At 43.9% G+C, this 19,833-nt stretch overlaps 1 protein-coding gene across 1 annotated transcript in view; it reads right to left on the reverse strand.

Annotated features, from left to right (window-relative positions):
* The window catches only part of mymk (myomaker, myoblast fusion factor), a 44,169-nt gene extending 27,306 nt beyond the window's left edge, over positions 1 to 16,863 (reverse strand). The window contains exons 1-4 of the mRNA XM_041194449.1: positions 16,729 to 16,863; positions 16,316 to 16,430; positions 13,466 to 13,614; positions 2,697 to 2,813 (exon numbers count right to left, since the gene is read on the reverse strand). Coding sequence (XP_041050383.1) covers positions 2,697 to 2,813; positions 13,466 to 13,614; positions 16,316 to 16,430; positions 16,729 to 16,863 — 516 coding nt within the window. The remainder of the gene's footprint in view (positions 1 to 2,696; positions 2,814 to 13,465; positions 13,615 to 16,315; positions 16,431 to 16,728) is intronic.
* Positions 16,864 to 19,833: the final 2,970 nt, after the last annotated feature.

A 19,833-nucleotide genomic window follows, 5' to 3' on the forward strand; every position in this document is an offset into this window, starting at 1 on the left:
GACACTCCCAGAGTCACCTGGGCGGAATGCCCCAGGGGGTGTGCACCTGCTGATCCTCCTCCACATGGGTGCCCAAGGGTCCCCAGCTGACTCCTTCAGAAGCAGGGGTATCTGGAGTGAGATTGAGCTGCCCTGCACCCCTCTCGCATACATACTGTTGGAGGCCAGCCATGGCACCAGTGATGGGGTTGAGCCCATGCAGCAGTGCAGAGCGACATCCTGGACCAAGGTCTCCATGGCTGCCACCTTCCTACCAGTGTTGACCTCGGTGCATTGGCATGCCGGCACTATCACCTCAGCCTGAAGGTGGATGGACTCCTCCAATGTGCCTTGCAATCTGAGGAATGCAGTGGACGTTCCTTCCTGATGTTCTCGAGCTTGCCCTTGCAGCTCCAGCAACAGAGATGTGACAGAGTCCAGGGGCTCGTCATCTGACTCGGACTCAGCAGATTTATGGCCTCCAGCAGTCCTCCAAGTGCTAGGGACCTGGGAAGTCCCTGCCACCACCTGCTGTGAATCAGAAAGTGTGACATGTTCACCAGATTGTGATCTCGAGACTACTATAAAGCTAGTCCCACTGAGGTGTGTGTCTCTGTGCTTGTGGAGGGTGTGGGTGAGCTCTGTGATGGGACTTCAAGGAGGGTGCCTCCAACTTCTTCTTCAGAGGTTTCTTCAGGACTTGATTGGAGGCCCTGCATCGTGGGCTCTGTTGGCTGTTTCCCAGATGGCCTGCGAAAGCAAGAGATAATTAGTGCATGGCAACGGACTGTGAAACAAGACACATCTCTCACACCTTGGTTGTCTGATGAATGTAGCACTGCTGGATCCTCACTTGGTAGAGCACTGCTGACCTCACCGTCAGCACAGGATTGGTCCAGAACCTCGCCAGCCAGCTAGATGTCTCTGTTTTCAAAGTCCATGAGGACCTTGATTTTGGGCATTCCTCCACCGGTCTGCAACCTCTCCCTCTTGTTGTGTGCCAGCTTGTCCTGCAAGAATAGAGATAGAGAGAGTGTAAGCAGGATGTTTGCCAGGCCAGATAATACGTATTTCTGGCATGTGTGGATGGTGAGTGGTCCCATGGACGGGATGAGGACAATGAAGGTGTCCCTTGAACTGGCTGTGAATGAGAGCCCTGTGGGTGTGTGATGGATTTGTGTGTGTGTGAGTTAAGAGTGATGAGAAGAGTGACTTACCTTGGCGGAACGAAGGAGATCATTTATACTCTTGCGGCACTGGATGGCTGTCCTCTTTTGCAGGGCATTGGCGCTGACTACCAAGCCAGGTTGGTGATGTTGCTGCCCATCCTGTGGCCAGAACGGTGGGTTGAGGACATCATGGTGGGTCTCCACTGCATCCAAAAGGCGCTGGAGGGACCTGTCATTGAACCTGGGGGCTGCAGTCTTTTTGCTTTTTGGGGCCATGTCTTCTATGCAGCTGTCCTGGGCTGGAAGTACTGAGAGGTGTGCGTGCACCTGCACTTTAAAAATGGCACCTGACATGATGAAGCGTTGAGGTGATGGTGTGGCAGACAAATGAAAGTCCATCCACCATCGAAATGGCGTGGTTCCCCGGAATGCATAATTATTGCAGCGGCTTTGGAATGATACGGCGTGAGAAGCCACCATTGCAGCCAGGGGGTAAAATGTCGTTTTTCCTGCCTGCTACCGCACTTAGTGCAAACCTGGGATGATTCCGCCCTTAGGCTTTATTTCTAGGGGGGTAGAATTGAGAAGTAGAAAAGTTATGCTAAACCTGTATCGAACCATACAGCACTATGTGCAGTTCTGGTGGTCATATTATAAAGAGGATATAGAGGCACTGGAGGGGGTGCAGAGAAGACTTAGAAGGATGATGCCCAAAATGCATGGGAATACATATCAGGAAATGATTGACAGACTGTGTCTCTATTCTCTTGAAAAAGAAAATAGAGGAGTGAGATATTTAAAATTATGGAAGGCTTTTATGGAGTGACCAAAGAGAGAATGTTTCCTCTTATGGGAATACCACAACTAGAGGCCATCAATATAAGACAGTCACCATGAAATCCAACAGGGTATTCAGAAAAAAACTCTTTACTCAAAGAGTGATGAGACTGTGAAACTCACTACCACTGGGAGTGGTTGAAGTGAATAGTATAGATGCATGGAACATAAACACAGGTATGGACTAGTTGTGTTGAATGGCCTTTTTCTGTGCCGTGTATCTGATAAAATCTCATTCTCAGCCCCTTCAGAATTCACTCAGAAACATGGTGCTGAGCATTTACATGTCAGGCCTCTTGCTGAACATTTTGGGAGATGTTAAGAGTTTGGGGATCGTGAAACAAGAAAGATGAAATGTCAAGGGTCTACTGATTCTGAGCTGTTTGGTTATAGTTTAGTGGCCCAATCCAGGGCTCCACCTTCACTGGTCTGGCACCAGTTTAGTTGCCCACCCAGCTAAGGAATGGCGCATGAGGCAAAGGGACATCTGAAAAGAGCTGAATTTTTTAACACATTTATTAATTTGATAGGAAGCTATGCTACTTGAGACTTTGTGATAATGATTCTCTCAAAAGCTGTCATTAATAAAATGCAAAGAATTAACCTGTAATATGAGCAAAAGGTACATCTGAAATGTGTTAGAAGGAAGTGATAAGATGTTCTTCTGACTGTTAATTGTCACAATTGAAAATGAAAATGTTTCTACTGTACCTCAAAGAAGAATCGTAGCATCAAGGCAAGTGCCCCAAAGCAGAAGCCAGGGCCAATCTGTTGTGTATAGATGCTCTTATCGGGATAAAGGCCTTTTTTATCTTTCATCTTTTTTAACTGTGAAATAAAAAGCAGCAGTTATTCAGCAATCTTCTTTATACTTAAATATATTATCTCTAAGAACAACAATTTTGTGTTAAACAATTAAAATATGTCTCCGTTTCTCCCCTCAAAGGTATACTTTGTCTTGCTTAGTTGGGCTGTCTCTCAATTCGAGGATGATGTCTACTCAGGGAGTGAGTTTCTGCCATGGGCCTTCATTTCATTGAACAGGTCGGTTCTCAAACCACAGATCTTTGGGCACATGGGGCAGGACGTCCCAAGAGGTAGTGAGATCTGGAGTGCAGGATTTGTTTCCTTTTCTTTCTTTCTCTTCCCCAATCTGCTTCATTATTAAGACATTTGGACTCAAAGCATGATGCAGTTTGATGGACAAGTTGTTGCCATTTTGAACGACTGGCTCCTCCCAGTCATTAATGTCAATTTTGCCATGCTTCAAGGAGAGCTTCAGGGTGTTGTAGAAGTATTTTCTTTGTCCTCCCCTGGAATGCTTGGTAGTTGATTGTAGTTGCTTTTACAGAAGTTTTGCCCGAATGCTTGTGGATCTAGCTTCAAGAAAGACACTAGCATTCGTTCAACAATCCTTCCATTGAATCTGGAGGATGTGGCAGAGCCATTGTTGATGGAATTTCTCCAGTGCTCTCATATATTGCTAGGGGGTGGGGGGGTGATGGTGTAGTGGTAATATCATTGGACTTGTAACCCAGAGGCTCAGGGAAATGGTCTGGGGACAAGAGTCTAAATCCCAACATGGCAGCTGGTGGAACCTTTATTGAATGTTACTCTGTAGACATTGGTTTAAACCTAGCTGTGATTGTGCTTTGATATAGTAATCAGTAGTGACATTATTAATTGTAGGTGTGTTTTCCTAAGACCTTGTTCTCATTCTGGCCATTCACAGCTGGTGTTTGGTCTACATCTTTGTTTTCCCTTTTCAAGCTAGACTACTAAAATAAAAGGTGTCTTTTATTTATCAGAAGTTCTTTTTCTTACTGCATTTGATGACACTTGAACTACAAGCCAGGACAATGAATAGCCTTACACATGGAGTGGTCAACTATGGTGTGGGATCAGGAGGTGATTGATGGATAATACAACCTGATTGATGGCAGATGGGAAACACCATCAAAAGATGCGTAAACAACTTGAATATAGCAAAGTCTATGAAAATTGATAAGTACTCATGCTTTCCAGACTCTTGTTTTTGGGATGTCAGAGTAAAGCTTTGAAAGGCTGGAATACAGCCAGAAATTTGACTTAAAGGGACACTGCTTACAGGATTCAGGGATGCAGTTGGAGTGGGATAATCAACCATTGAAGGCAATGGAGGAAGGGACATTGACGTGACTGGCCAAAGAGCCCACCATTGTGTAAGGTTACTGCAATTTGGTAATGTATGTGCCAAGAGGGAATTTTACCATTTAGGGTCCTGTCATGAAACAGACCAATTTGGAGTTATTGTTTGTGCTTTAGAAAAAATCGTCTTTCTTCTTTATATACAAGAGGCTTTCACCTTTCAATAAAGTTATATTTTCTTCTTCCTTTTTTATTATCAATTATAATTGTTATATCATTATTATAATTATTGTCCAATATTCAATAAAATTGATGTTTTAATAAATTACCTGACATTGTCACTCATTCCTGTTATGTCCAGTGTATGGCTCCAAACCTAAGAGAGATTCAGGAAGGGACTCTCATGCCCTTACAAATGAAGAGTTCCTGATGTTGTTCTCAACATTTTTCTTGGATTTCTCTGGCAACAAAGACCATGTTAGGGGTTGTTCAGGAATATTTAAAGCCACTGTGACTCTGGGAAGATTTCCTCAGTCACAGAAAGTAAGCAATTCAGGATAATGCATGTCAGGATTTTCCCTGCTCTGGACAAGAGGGAGATACCTCGATAGCTCCCACAGCATCATTTATCTCCTTTTGTCACATTTCTGAAGTCAGGTGGTGGTCATGGTGGTAGGGGCGGGGGGTGGGCCTCCCAAATCCGTAGGATGAGTGCATGGAGCCTTACTTTGAGCAAAAGCCCACCAGCTTTGAAGACCTCAGCTGGGATATCTTCAGGGCTGCAAGCTTTGTTGTTTTTCATCTGTTTGATGGTGGGTCACCCATGGATTCTACCACCGGGTACTGAGGGATCTGCTAGAAAGTATCAGCTGCCACTTTGGATTCATGATTGGGGAGTTGTTGAAAATGTTCTTTCCAATGTTGATGATTACATAGTCATCCTTGAGAAGAGTAACACCATCCTATGAACAAAGAGGATTTTGTCCACTTGACTTTGGTCTATAGATGGTCCTGGTGGATTCAAAAAAGCTTTACATGTCATGATGATCAGCATATTGTTGGATCTCTCTGGCTTTCTCTTCCCACCACATGTCATTTATCTTCTGGATTTGTCCTTAGGTGTCAGCCTTGAGCTGTTGGAATGTTGCCTTCTTGATTTGCAACCTTGGGTTGTTCTGCCAGGCAATGAAGGCTGCTTGTTTTTGTTCCAGGTCACACGTTTCAGCATTGTTTTCGTCAAACCAGTCTTGGTGATATGGCAACCTGAATTGTGCACAGTACTGCAAATGTGGTCTAACCAAGGTTCAGTACAAACTTAATATAACTTGTCAACTTTTCAGTTTTATTGCTCCAGAAATAAAGCCTATTTTGGTTTGCTTTTTTATATGGCCTTATTAACTTGTGTTGCTAATTTTAGCGATTTGTGCACTTATATTTTTACAGTGGTCATTTACAGTGAGAGTGTGAGAGAAACAACATAGTCATTTACAGCGGGAGAGTGAGAAACAGCAGGACCATTTACAGCGAGAGAGTGAGCGAGAAATAGCGGGGTCATTTACAGCGAGAGAGTGTGAGAGAAACAGCGTGGTCATCTAGAGTGAGAGAGGGGCAGCATGGTCATTCACAGGGAGCAAGTGCAAGGAGTGGGGCCTTTAACAATGAGAGAGTGAGAGAAGAGTGTGAGACCATAAAAGAGTGCGAGAGGGAAAAGAGCGTGGAGACCAGCTGATTAGTGAATAGGATTGGTGTGTATTTCTAGTCTTTAAAATAAAGTAAGGTAAGGTAAGGTCTTTACTTTGTGTTTAATCTCTCACATTTTTTTTCTTAAAGATAGCTTGTTAAGTATAAGATCAATACTGCTGTGTATGAAAAATAATTATAAGAAAGTGTAAAGTGGGGGGATACTAGAGTAATTAATTAATAAATTGAATAAAATACGATAGCAATGGCAGGATGGGTGATGTGTTGCTGCTGCAGCATTTGGGAACTGCTCAACACCAAGGTGATCCAGAGCAAACACATCCATACCAAGTGTTTGCAGCTCAAGGAACTTTGGATCTGAGATAAGGAGCTGGAGTCCAAGCTGCAGGCATTGTGTCATATCAAGGACAGTTTGCTCCAGGAGGCAGTGACACCCCTCAGATTAGGCAATTCACATTTGATCTATGATCAGGGGCAGGAGGGTGTGACTGCAGGTGAAGCAGGTTTGGGGACCCAGGGATCGGTGCTCAAGGAGCCTCAGCCCCTGCAAATGTCCAATAGTTACAAGATTCTTGCAAGTTGTGTGGATGAGAGTGGGGACATTGATAGGACTAGAAAGGAGGTTCTGCTGAAAGAATTTGAACTGTTAGGAGCTAAATTAAAAAGCAGAACCTCCAAGGTAACAATCTCGGGGTTGCTACCTGAGCCACAGGCAAACTGGCATAGGGTAAGTAAAGTCAAGGAGTTAAATGCATGGCTCAGAGGTTGATGTGGGAGGAATGGGTTTCAGTTCCACCAGTACTGGGGTAGAAGGGAGCTGTTCCGGTGGGACGGGCTTCACTTGAACCGTGCTGGGACCACTGACCTGGCGAACCGAATAACTAGGGCTGTAGAGAAGGCTTTAAACTAAAAAGAAGTTGGGGGGGTGGGGGGAGGAGAGAAGGTGGGGGGAGGGCTCTGGAAATGGGATGCGTAAGCTTACGAAGCAACAGGACATGGGAGCCTTGCAGGGCAGTTATTTAGGTACTGATACCCAGAGTGTGACAGGAAGGGACAGAGTGTACAAACACTAAAATAAAGCAACAAATAGGGTCAGAAGGGGAAAAAAATGGTAAAAACAAACAAAATTAAACTGCATGCTAAATTCTATCATATTGTGGTCACTGTTTCCTAGGGGATCCTTTACTCTCCAGATTTACTTGAATGCACGTAGTATTTGGAACAAAATAAATGAATTAACGGCACAAATAGAGGTTAATAGGTATGATCTTATAGCCACTACAGAGACGTGGTTACAAGGAGTTCAAAGCTGGGAACTAAATATTCAGGGGTATGTGACTTTTCGAAAGGACAGGCAGGAGGGAAAGGGTGGCGGGTAGCTTTGTTAGTACGAGGGGGAATAGGAAGCATAGCAAGAAAGGATCTTCGATCAGAAGGTGTAGAATCCATATGGGTGGAGGTGAGAAATAACAAGGGGAAGAAGACACTCGTGCGATTAGTCCATAGGCCTCCTGGCAGCAGCTATGCTATAGACAGAGAATAAATCAGGAGTTAATGAGGGCAGTACATTAATCATGGGTGACTTTAACCTTCATGTAGATTAGGAAAATCAAACTGGCAGAGGTAGACACAAGCAAGAATTCACAGAGTGTATTAAGGACAATTTCTTAGAACAATATGTTGTGAAGCCAACCAGGATAAGGCTATTTTGGATCTGGTAATGTGTAATGAGGCAGGTTTAATATATAATCTGGAGAGTAAAGGATCCCCTAGGAAACAGTGACCATAATATGATAGAATTTAGCATGCAGTTTGAGAGTGAGAAGCTTGGGTCGGAAACAACTGTGCTAAACTTAAATAAGGGTAATTACAATGGAATGAGGGCAGATAAAAGCAAACTATTGTGGACGCTGGAAATCTGAAACAAAAACAGGAAATTCTGGAGAAACTCAGCAGATCTGTGGAGAGAAAAAAATAGAGTTAATGTTTCAAGTCCATATGACTCTTCTTCAGAGCTAAAAAGTAGTAAAAATGTGATAAAATTTATACTGTTTAAGGGGGGGTGCAGCAGGTGAAGCTGGATAGAAGGCCAGTGATAGGTGGAGGCAAAGGAGAGGTTGGCAAAGATATCATGAACAAAAGGACAAAGGGGTGTTAATGGTAGTGGTGCTGGTTAAAGAGGGTGCTGATGATGGCATTAAGGTCAGAAAGCAGAATGTAGTAATAGCAGGACAGGGGCAACCACTCTGGAAAGAACAACATGAACAAGTGACAGATGGTCCTACTGGGGGCAGGGTGGGGGGAAGGGGACAGTAGTGGGAGAAAAGATCGAAAATAGGATAAAAGGTGGGGATAAAACAATGCATAAAAATGAAAATAAATAAAAATAGAAATAAGTGGATAAAAAATAAAAATGAATATTGAAAAAAGGGGTGAGGATGGAGGAGAGAGTTCATGGTCTGAAGTTAGGTGAACTCAAAGTTAAGTCCAGAAGGCTGTAAAGTGCCTAATCAGAAGACGAGGTGCTGTTCCTCCAGTTTGCGTTGAGCTTCACTGGAACATTGCAGCAAGCCAAGGACAGACATGTGGGCATGAGAGAAGATGGTGTGTTGAAATGGCTAGCAACAGGAAGATCTGGGTCATGCTTGTAAATAGACTGCAGGTGTTCTGCAAATTGGTCACCCAGTTTGCGTTTGGTCTCTCCAATGTAGAGGAGACTGCATTGGGAGTGACGAGTGCAGTAGACCAAATTGAAGGAGGTGCAAGTGAAGCTTTGCTTCACCTTGGACATTGAGGAGGGAGGAGGTAAAGGGGCAGGTGTTACACCTTCTGCGATTGCATGGGAAGGTGCCATGAGGTGGGGAGCGGGGGCATGGGGGGGCAGTGAATTGTCGTGGGTGATGGAGGACTGGACCAGGCTGTTCCAGAGGGAACGGTCCCTACGGAATGCTGTCAGGGGATGAAGGGAAGATGTGTTTGGTGGTGGCATCATGCAGGAATTTGCGGAAATATGATCCTTTGAATGCGGAGGCTGGTGGGGTGAAAAGTGAGGACAAGGAGGACCCTATCATGATTCTGGGAGGGAGAGGACCTGGTGAGGGCAGAGGTGCGGGAGATGGGGTCAGATGCGGTTGAGGGTCCTGTCAACCACCGTGGGTGGGAAACTTCGGTTAAGGAAGAAGAAAGACATATCAGAAGCGCCATTTTGGAAAATGGCATCATCAGAACAGATGCGATGGAGGCGAAGCAACTGAGAGAATGGGACAAAGTCCTTACAGGAAGTAGGGTGTGAGGAGCTGTAGTCGAGGTAGCGGTGGGAGTCGGTGCTGTAGTTAAGGTTGCTGTGGGAGTCCAATGAGGGCAATGTTGGCTGGAGTGGACTGGGAAAGCAGTTTAGCAGAAAAGACAGTTGATGAACAATGGCAGACGTTTAAGAAAATAGTTCATGACTTTCAACAAAGATATATTCCAGTGGGAAGAAGGATTCAAGGAAGGGGATAAACCAACCATGGTCAACCAAGGAATTTAAGGACAGTGTCAAATTGAAAGAAAAAACATACAATGTGGCAAAGATTAGTGGTAAACCAGAGGATTGGGAAAGTTTAAAAACCAACAAAAGATGACCAAGAAAATAATAAAGAGTGAGAAAATAAACTTTGAGCGTAAACTAGCAAGTAATATAAAAGTGGACAGTAAGAGCTTCTTTAAATATATAAAAAGGAAGAGAGAGGCCAAAGTGAACATAGGCCCTTTGGAGAATGAGACTGGGGAAATAATAATGGGTAACCAGGAAATGATAGATGAGTTGAATAAATATTTTGCTTCAGTTTTCACAATCGAAGTTACTAATAGCAATCCAAAAATACTAAACAATCAAGAGGCAAAGGGGAGGGGGAGGAAATAAATCAAATAACTATCACTAGAGAAAAAGTACTAAAGAAACTAATGGGGCTAAGGGCCAATAAGTCTCCTGGACCTCATGAGTTGCATCCTAGGATATTAAAGGAAGTAGCTACAGAGATAGTGGGTGCACTGGTAGTAATCTTCCAAGAATCCTTAGATTCTGGAAAAGTCCCAGAGGACTGGAGAACGGCCAATGTAACACCCTTATTCAAAAAGGGAGGGAGACACAAAACAGGTAACTATAGGTCAGTTAGCCTAACATCTGCAATTGGGAAGATGTTGGAGTCTATTATAAAGGATGTGATAGCACAGCATTTAGAAATACATAAGCTAATCAAACAGAGCCAGCATGGCTTCATGTAGGGGAAATCATCCCTGACAAATTTATTAGGATTCTTTGAGGAGGTAAGAAGCAGGATAGATAAAGGGGAACCAGTAGACGTAATATATTTGGATTTCCAAAAGGCGTTCGATAAGGTACGGCACATGAGGCTACTTAATAAGATAAGAGCCCGTGGTTGTGGGGGTAGTATATTAGCATGGAGAGAGGATTGGCTAACTAATAGAAGATGGAGAGTTGGGATAAGGGGGGCATGTTCGGGATGGCAACCTGTAACTAGTGGAGTGCCACAGGGATCAGTACTGGGGCCTCAATTATTTACAATATATATTAATGACTCAGATGAGGGAAGTGAATACTATCACCAAGTTTGTTGATGACACAAAAATAGGTGGGAACGCAAGTGGTGAGGGTGACACAAGGAGTCTACAGAGGGATATAGACAGGTTAAGTGAGTGGGCAAAAACTTGGCAGATGAAATATAATGTGGGAAAATGTGAGGTTATGCACTTTAGCAGGAAGGATAGAGGAGCTTAATATTATTTAAATGGAGAAAGCCTGCAGGAGGCAGTAGCACAGAGGGATTTGGGAGTCATTGTGCATGAATCACAAAAAGCTAACATACAAGTTCAACAGGTAATAGGGAAGGCAAATGGAATGTTGACCTTTATTTCAAAGGGGATGGGGTATAAAAATAGGGAAGTCTTGCTAAAACTGTACAAGGCACTAGTTAGACCATACCCAGAATACTGTGAACAGTTTTGGTCCCCTTGTCTAAGGAATGATGTACTGGCATGGAGGAGAGGTTGAGTAGGTTGGACCTGTAATCATTGGAATTTGGAAGAATGCGAGGTGACCTTATTGAAACATATAAGATTCTTAGGGGGGCTTGACATGGTAGATGCTGAGATGTTGTTTCCCCTTGTGGAAGGGTCTAGGACCAGAGGGCATAATCTCAGAGTAAGGAGATGAGGAAGAATTTCTTCTCTCAGAGGGTAGTGAATCTATGGAATTCTTTGTCACAGGGGGCTGTAGAAGCTGGGTCATTAAGTATATTCAAGGCTGAATATACTTAATCAATAAGGGAATCAAGGGTTATGGGGAAAAGGCAGGAAAGTGGAGTTGAGGATTATCAGATCAGTCATGATCTCATTGAAGAAGACTCAATGAGCCAAATGGCCTACTTCTGCTCCTACGTCTTATGGTCTTTATAGTACTCCCAGACCCCTCTGCCCCTTTAACCCATTCAGACAGTTATTTTCAGAGTAATATATGATCTCCTTATTTTTCTAACCAAAATGTAGTACCTCACATATATCCATGAAATGAAATTCATTTATCAGTTGCTACCATTTACAAATAATCATTTGCAAATGCCACCAGTGTGGCAGCAATTACCCAATCAAAGATGAGCATGCAGTATTGTAAAGAGACACCGCTCTCCCCCAGAATTGTGCTTCTCCTTAACCCTATCCTGTTAGAAGCTGCTGCCGCCAAGCATTAGAAAAGTCAACACACCACCAAGAGGAAGCTTTTTCTCTGCAAAGTTCCTTCACATAGTCTGTTCCTGATTTGTAGTAACTTGTCCATGAGTCTCTAAGCCAGGCTTGCCCAACCCATGGCCTGCAGGCTGGATGTGGCCTGCAAAGCCTTTCTTCAAAATGCTGGTAATATGGGTGAGTGAAGTTGACGATTTTGCAAGAAGGCTGCTCCTCCAATCACAGACTGTATCTCTCTCACTAGTGAGCCATCATCAACAAATGTGGGGGAGAAAGAGTCTCTGATTGATGAGCCGAATGGCCTTCTTCTGTTCCTACGACTTATAGTCTTATGATTGGTGGAGCAGCAAACACCAGTGGCAGTGAGCTTGCTGGGGGAAAAGAGGTTTTTAGGGGAGAGAGCGTGCGAGGGAGCATGGTTGAGAGTTCGTATCTGAGATAGAGTGTGTGTGTGCATGTGTGTGAGGCGGAGATTCTGTGAGTACATATGTGTGAGAGGGTGAGTGTGTGTGTGAGAGGGTGAGTATGTATGTGTGTATGTGAGAGGACATGTGTGTATGTGTTTGTGTGAGAGGAAGAGTGTGTTTCGGTGTGCGTGTGTGTGTGTCTGTGAGAGGGTGAGTGTGTCTGCATTACTCTTAGTCTCAGGTTTCTCACCCACTCTCACCCCCACACACCAACGTATACTCATACCCACTCACACAGTGGATAAGGGTGAGTAAATGAGCATCCTGAGACTGGGCGTGAGCCGGACACACACACTCTGACCCTCTCACACTCTTATGGTCATTTTTATTAATTACTGTTTTTTATCTTAACAATTTATTGCTTTGACATTGCTCTATTTCTACTCAGCAAGTTGTTTCTTTTTTCCAACCCTCAAAGGTTTTTTGAAATTCAGTTTAAGGTTGTGCCAAACCTTATCTTTCTGAAATTTGCTCATCGGCCACTTAAGTGATTAAAAAAGTGGAAATGTGGCCCCTAAAGCGAAAAGGTTGGACAAGCCTGCTCTAAGCACACACAACACTTAAAATAGAGAGAGGGAGGGTCATAGCAGCATTAGCAGAGATTCAGGCAACTTTAAATTCATTAAGTTGTAAGGAGAGTTGCAATCCCTTTCATTAAGTGGGCATAGAGTCATTATCCCATAGAAGTAAGCCATTCAGCCTATGGAGTCCATGCTAGCTCGTTGTAGAATCTAGTCAGTCCCATTCCCCCACTCTATCCCAGTAGCAATGCAATTTATTTCCCTCAATTGCCCATCCAACTTTCTTTTGAAATATGCATATATTTATTATATTTATAAGTAGCAAAATCTTCAGAAGCAACCAAATTTTCCACAGTGGGCAGCCTGATAGCTAAATGATCAAAAGACTGGGTTAATGGATAATTATTTTTATGCTGCTTCTAGCTGTTTATAAAGGGGGAGACGGTAGTGTATTGATAATGTCACTGGACTTGTAATCTAGAGGTCCAGGCTAATGTTCTGTTGGAATTTGAGTTCAATCAATAAATCTGGAATATAAAACTAGTCATCAGTGATACTGACCATGACAACTATTACTGATTGTCATAAAAACCCATCTGGTTCACTGAAGTCCTTCAGGGGAGGGAATCTGCCATCCCTACCCAGTCTGGCCTACATGCGACTCCAGACCCACAGCAGTGTGATTGACTATTAACTGCCCTCTGAAGTGGACAGGCAAGCCGGGCAATTCGGGATGGGCAACAAATGCCGGTCTTGCCAGGGATGTCCATATCCCATGAATGAATAAAGGGGATAAAACAGGTGAAATACAAAAATAGGAGAGAAACCAGGACAGATGAATAGCCAGAAAGACCTGTAAATAATGAATAGTAATAGTGACATAACAGTAGGGCGTGTGTAAATGCTTTAGTACTCTACGTACAAATTTGACGGTTATTATGAAGACAGCAGTTCCAATTGGTCCGGAGAAAACGCCATAGCCCCATCGATCTTGATAGATCCGCACACTCAGAGTCAGCACTCCAAATATAACCAAAGTAGATCTTTTTGGTTCCTCAAATTCTGCTAATGCTAAATAACAAATAAGAAAAACATGCATTTATAAAGTTATTTATTATTTCATACAAATTAGGAAAATTTCTAGGAAAGTGCTGTAGCTATTTTAATCAGAGGAATATCCTTGAAGCAGCAATCAGATCAACAATTCACACGTTAGACAATCCACTTGCTTTTCTTAGTAACTCACTCCCAGCCTTCTATTCTTTGAGAAAAAACCGTTGAACTTTTTAAGATTATAACCCTATGTATGCTGGTACTAGCGATGAAGAATCCAAATTAGAAATTTAATATACACAAAAGTATTTCTCAAAAAAGAGACATGCCATCGAAGCTTTTCGTCTTGTACCCATCAGGGCAGATTCGCAACATATGAACATATAAATTAGGAGCAGGAGTCGGCCACTCGGCCCCTTGAGCCTGCTCCACCATTCAATAAGATTATGGCTGATCTGATTGTAATCTCAACTCCAGATTCCCACCTACCCCCAATAACCTTTCACCCCCTTGCTTGTCAAGAATCTATCTAGCTATGCCTTAGAAATAATCAAAGGCTCTGCTTCCACCACCTTTTCAGGAAGAGTGTTCCAAAATCTCACGACTCTCAAGAGAAAAAATTTCACCTCACCTCTGTCTTAAATGGGTGACCCCTTGCAAGAATACTAATTGTAAAGGGAACAACAATTTATACTACAGACTCTCTTCAGGAAACATTCACGTCATCTACACTCAGACTCTCTTCAGGGACCATTCACCTCATCTACACACAGACTATCTTCAGGGAACATTCACCTCATTTATACTGTTTCAGAACAGAAAGGGATTAATTTAAACAGCCCTGATTTCTCTGCTCACTCTGTCTGTAAACAGAAAGGTGTTTTTGAATTATGATTTCCCTTTTTCTAAGTAGTGGTATATTTTCCCCAACCCTTCAGTTTTGGAGTTATCCAATCCTCTATTGATAACCCCACAGCAAACTCGAGATAAGGTAAAATAAGGGGGAAGGAGTTTCGCAGAGTTGCCCCTTTTTGCATTCAGACAATAAAAGAGGGATAAGGAAAGAAAGAGGTTCAGGGCAAAGACCACAATAAAGAATTATGGTTTCATGTAAGTCCAGAAGTGGTATCTTTTAGTGGCTTTGTCTGGCAGAATTCCTGGCCTTGGTCCTAGGTTGCAGGTTGAGTCCATTGCAGATGTGACGAATTCTTGTATCCTGGGTATTAGTTCACTCTGTAGGCAAAATACAGGTTTCTTTCTGGAGGTCAGGCTCTGAGAGAGATGAAAGTCAAAGGCAGGCTGCTCGCCTGTAGTCCAGTTTTCCCTTCTGAGATTAAACCGCAACTAAAGATAAAATTCAAAAGCTGTCTAATTAAAGGATTTCAAACAGCTCCAGTCTTGGTCATGTGACAGGGTGGTTTCGGGTTGAGCTATTAAGTTAGCAAGGCACCCTTGTTAAAATCCATTGTGTTTTGAGCGGGTAACTGAAGAACCATTAGCACAACGTTGAATATGACGAGTCCCAAACAACTCTGCCTTTGTCCAGAGCTGGCTGGTACAGACGTATGGCCTACGAATCCTTTGTGTTGGCTTGGCTGGAGTGTTTATACGTTGCAAGGCGTGTAACATTCCAGGGGGTTTAATGTGTTAGCCTTTGTTCATGTTTGATCTGCTCAGAAGCTTCCAGAACTACCATCATGTGGTCAGCTGAGGCCATTTTATCAGTCCAGCATTTATCCATTTTGAAAAGCAGAAAAAATGATTTTACAAAGTAGCCAGGCTGACATTAAGATATATAGAGATATTTTCCTTCCTGGCTTCTGGCCAGGACAACACTCAGGTTCTCTTCTATATCCCGGGTGTCCGGGACTGGATTCTTAGGGTTGGAAGGGAAGGTAAGGCTCTGGGGGTGTGGTGGGTGGGTGGGTGCTGGGCAGGTGTTGGGGCTGTTGGAGAGGCCAGAGGGGAGGAAGCATTCATAGGAGCGAGACCCTTTAGGGAGGTGCCCGATGTTGAAAGGAGGCCACTGATGGGGATGCTCCCACCCCTACTTCCTGCTTGACCCAGGGTCACTTTCCAGGATCCCCCATTAACTTCTCTGGCCAGCCTAAAATTGAGGCTGGGCGGGAAACGGCCCTTAAGTGGTCATTAATTAGTCACTTAAGGGCCCCAACTGGGGCAAGGTGAGCAGGCCAGCCTAGGCCTTGCTCGTTCCACTGTAGAATTGTGGAGTGGTGGGGGCGGTTGGTAGCCCGGTGTGTAGGTAATCCAAGAAATTTTACAGGCTTCTCCCACTGCAAACTCACCAGCAGGGTCATGTAAAATTCTGTTCTCCGACTCTATTCAGGGAACATTAACATTAACCACATCTACACTCAGACTCTCTTCAGGGAACATTCACCTCATCTACACACAGACTGTCTTCAGAAACATTTACCACATCAACACCTGACTCTCTTCAGGGAACGTTCCTTACATCTGTGCACAGATATACATTTCTCACAATACTGTGTTAGGATTTACTTATTTCAGTTTGTTCAATATTGAGCTACAGGGAATAACACAAATTAGTCTTGGTACTGGCTACCCAATGGAAACAGTTCTATGATTCATTCTGTTGTTCTGCTGGGGCCCTGCTGCAATTAATAGGACATGGGGGCCATTTTCATCATTTGAGCTCCTATAGGAAAAAAGCTGTTCAGGTTAAACGGTTTTTTACCTATTAAAGTGACCCACATGGACAGAGCAGTGCCATAAACACTGAAATACTGCAGAATATCATGGCGCATGATACATAAAACCGTCAGGCCAGGCCCTTCACAAGCATGAAAAAACTGGAAGAGAAGGAAACAAAGTTTTAACACATTACACACGTTAAATAAATGGGAAGCAGCTAAAACTTCTCAGGGGAGAATCAATCATTTTCACAAAATGAAATGAGGTTTTTGGAAGAACCAGTGCATGTATAGTGAGTGTTTGCTTGGTCTCACCATCACTCTTTGATTTGGTGCCGGGTAGCAGGAATGGGGTAACCCACTGATGCCACACAGCTTATTTTGACAGCTGGCCTTCAGGACTTCACTGTACGATAGCTCAATTGGTAAATATAGATTGTCAAAAATATCCTCTCACCGCTATGAAAAACATTGTGAAGAAGTAAACCATAGCTTCCATGTGGAATCTCCGCTTGGCTGCGACAGTGATGGTAGGGAGGAATATCAGGCTGCTGAGGGTTGGAAGGAGAAGTTTGGCAATCGCAGCTCCCATCTAAACATCACGAAAGAAAACAGTTAAAAACAAGTATACATCAGGAAATGGACTCAGACTCTTGAGCTGAAAGAGGTTGAAACGTACTGTATCCTGTTGGTTGTTGAATGTTGTAAAACAGCTGCTGAGAGGACTTTAAAGTTTAAAAGTCCAACGCCCAGCCCTTTCCAACACGTCACTGGAGCCCAACAGCTGCGGCTTTTCCATGCCTATTGGGAAAAGGGCCCGAGAATGAGTGGCTCATCTGTACTAAACATCAAAACATTTGCTGTTGTATCTAATCCTGCTGAGCAACTGCTACATCCTTGTGATAATTTGGCTTCTAATGTCACACACTTTAATCATAGAGTGATGCAGCACATGAGGCCATTTGGCCCATCGTATCTGTGATAGTTCTTTGGTAGAATAATCCAATTAATCCAGCTCCCCCTGCTCTTTTCCCAAAACCTTGCTTTTTTTTCCCCATTCATGCATTTATCCAGTTTCCTTTACAAAGTTATCATTGAATCTGCTTCCACTGCCCTTTCAGATCACAACAATTCACATAAAAAATTTCTCCTCATTTCCTCTTGGCTCTTTTGCCAATAAATCCACAGTAATTGCTTGACTTTTCATGTTAAAAGTCTTTGCGCTCCTTTCAGTTGATTAACCTTTTGGACTAGAACAGTGAGAATGTGAACTCGCTACTACAAGAAGTAGTTGAGATGAATAGTTCAGATGCATTTAACATAGGGTAGGTAAATACACAAGGGAGAAAGGAATTAAATGATATGCTGATGAGGTGGGAGGAGGCTAGAGTGGAGTATGAGCACAAGCATGGACCAGTTGGGCTGAATGGCTTTGTGTGTTATAATACCTTGTAATATTCACACTCTGCACCTCTACTGCCTCTCTCCCAGTATTTGGCATCCTTAGTGCCCCTCTCCCAGTGGCTGCTACTCATACTGCCCCAACTGCTCCTCTGCCAGCAATTGGCTCTCCTATTGCCCTTCTCACAGTGACTGAAACTCTTGGCACCCTTGCTACCTCTCTCATGGTGGTTGAAATTCCTACTTCCCCTCTCCCAGTGACTGGCATCCTTAGTGCCCCTCTTGCCCCAGCCTCCCTTGAACATGTTTCAAATATCACCAGTCATCCACTTGGTACATCACGGCAGGAAACCCCTGCTGCAAGATGCTGTCACAGCACTCACCCAAAATAGCCAACAAGCATGAAACTGGGATTAGGCTCAAAGGGGCATATGGCCTACTCGTGCTGATTCATGATAACTCTGTGCTACCCTAACTAGGCTGCTAGAAACAGAAAAAAACCCAAGATCTGATCTCAAAGCCTGCTATCATCTGTTACATTAGAGAAAGAGACAAGTATTGTATGTAGAAAAAAAATAGAATGAAATGTACAAGTCTCTGACGTTCCAGCCAGTGTTGTACACTCAGAGTAGTATTAAGATCATATAAATCTTTCTGTTCTTTGCGAAATTTTTCCAACCAGGGTAAAAGGATATTTGGAATAAACCACCACTAAATTGTGACAAGGTTATTTGTGGTTTTATTTATGTAAAGATATACTAGCTCTAAAGCAACTTCCTGTAAAAAGATAGCTTCTTGCATAAGCTGTGATCACATTTTCTATCTAGCTGTAGTAAATACTGCAATAAATTTCTAACAAGCACCTGCCTCTGACAGCAGCTGGTCACAGTTTTTGGAGTTCAAATCCAATTATTATTCTCAAAAATAAGAACCAAAGTAACTCCAAAAACACTAAATCCAATTTCAAGCCACCATTATATCAACCCCTCCAATACAAACCCTTTCATACCAATCTCTCCAATGTCACCCCCTCTAGTACCAACTCTTCCAACACTAACCATTTCATAACAACCCCTACAATCTCGACCCATTCACACCAACCCTTCCAAAACCAACCCTTTCAATACTATTCTTGCACAGGTACAAGACAGGAATACATGCATGCTAAGCAGCAGAGGTAGCTTGCAGGGACAAAGTCAAATGATCCCACAACCAACAGATCAGGTCAAAGCTCTGCAGTCCTACAACATCCAGTCATGAATGTGGTTGCAATTAAACTAATGGGAGGAGGAGGCAGCTCCACGCACAGCCCCACATTCAGAGATAGCAGAGCCCAATACTTGAAAGATAAAGGGCAAGACTGAAGTGTTCGCAATTATTTTCAACCCGAACTGCTAAGTGGGTGATTCATTTTGACCTCCTTTTGAGGTTCCAACCATCATAGATGCTTTACAGGCATGAGGCAGAGGGCCGGAGGCCAAGGTTCAGAGACAGAGAATCAGAGATTGAGGGTTAAAGACAGTGGAGTAGAGGTCAGAGACAGAGAGCCGGCAATAAGAGGGTTGAAGGCCGAGGGCTGGAGGTCAAGGGTCAGAAACAGAAGGTCCAAGACAGAGAGTTGGAAAGAGGTCCGAAGTCAGAGGAGTGCAAATAGAGGGTCAAAGACGGAGGAGTGGAGTCAAAGTTGTTAGAGAGATGGCCGGAGACAGAAGAGTGGGACTGGGATAAGATGGTCGAAGACAGGGTCAAAGGCAGAGACCGGAGATTGGCCGCTAACGGCTGAATTGGACCCAGGCGATTCCCAGCTGCATCAGCGGCAACATTCCCAAATAGGTCGCCAATGACAGCTAGGTCAAATTCTAGGAGCTCTCTGCCTAACAACTGGTGGCACTGGTGGACCTCCGCTGGACACTGAACCCCAGGAGCGGGAAGTTGGCACCGACAGCAGGCAACCGTTATTTTAGGCGGTTAACTTTAAAACGCAGTCACGTGGCGGCCACAGCGGGCGTCCAAGTGCGCAGGCGCAGAGGGAGTTCGGTGTCGCGGATGCATGCGCATGAGCCTTTGGCGCAGCGGCGCAGCCGCAGAGAAGGCGGAGCTGGAATGGCGCAAGCTCAGTGCGGCTGGAGGCGGGGCGGGAGCCGCAGGCGGTGGGAAGGCG

This window comes from Carcharodon carcharias, chromosome 8 (assembly GCF_017639515.1).
Source record: "Carcharodon carcharias isolate sCarCar2 chromosome 8, sCarCar2.pri, whole genome shotgun sequence".
Lineage (NCBI taxonomy): Eukaryota > Metazoa > Chordata > Chondrichthyes > Lamniformes > Lamnidae > Carcharodon > Carcharodon carcharias.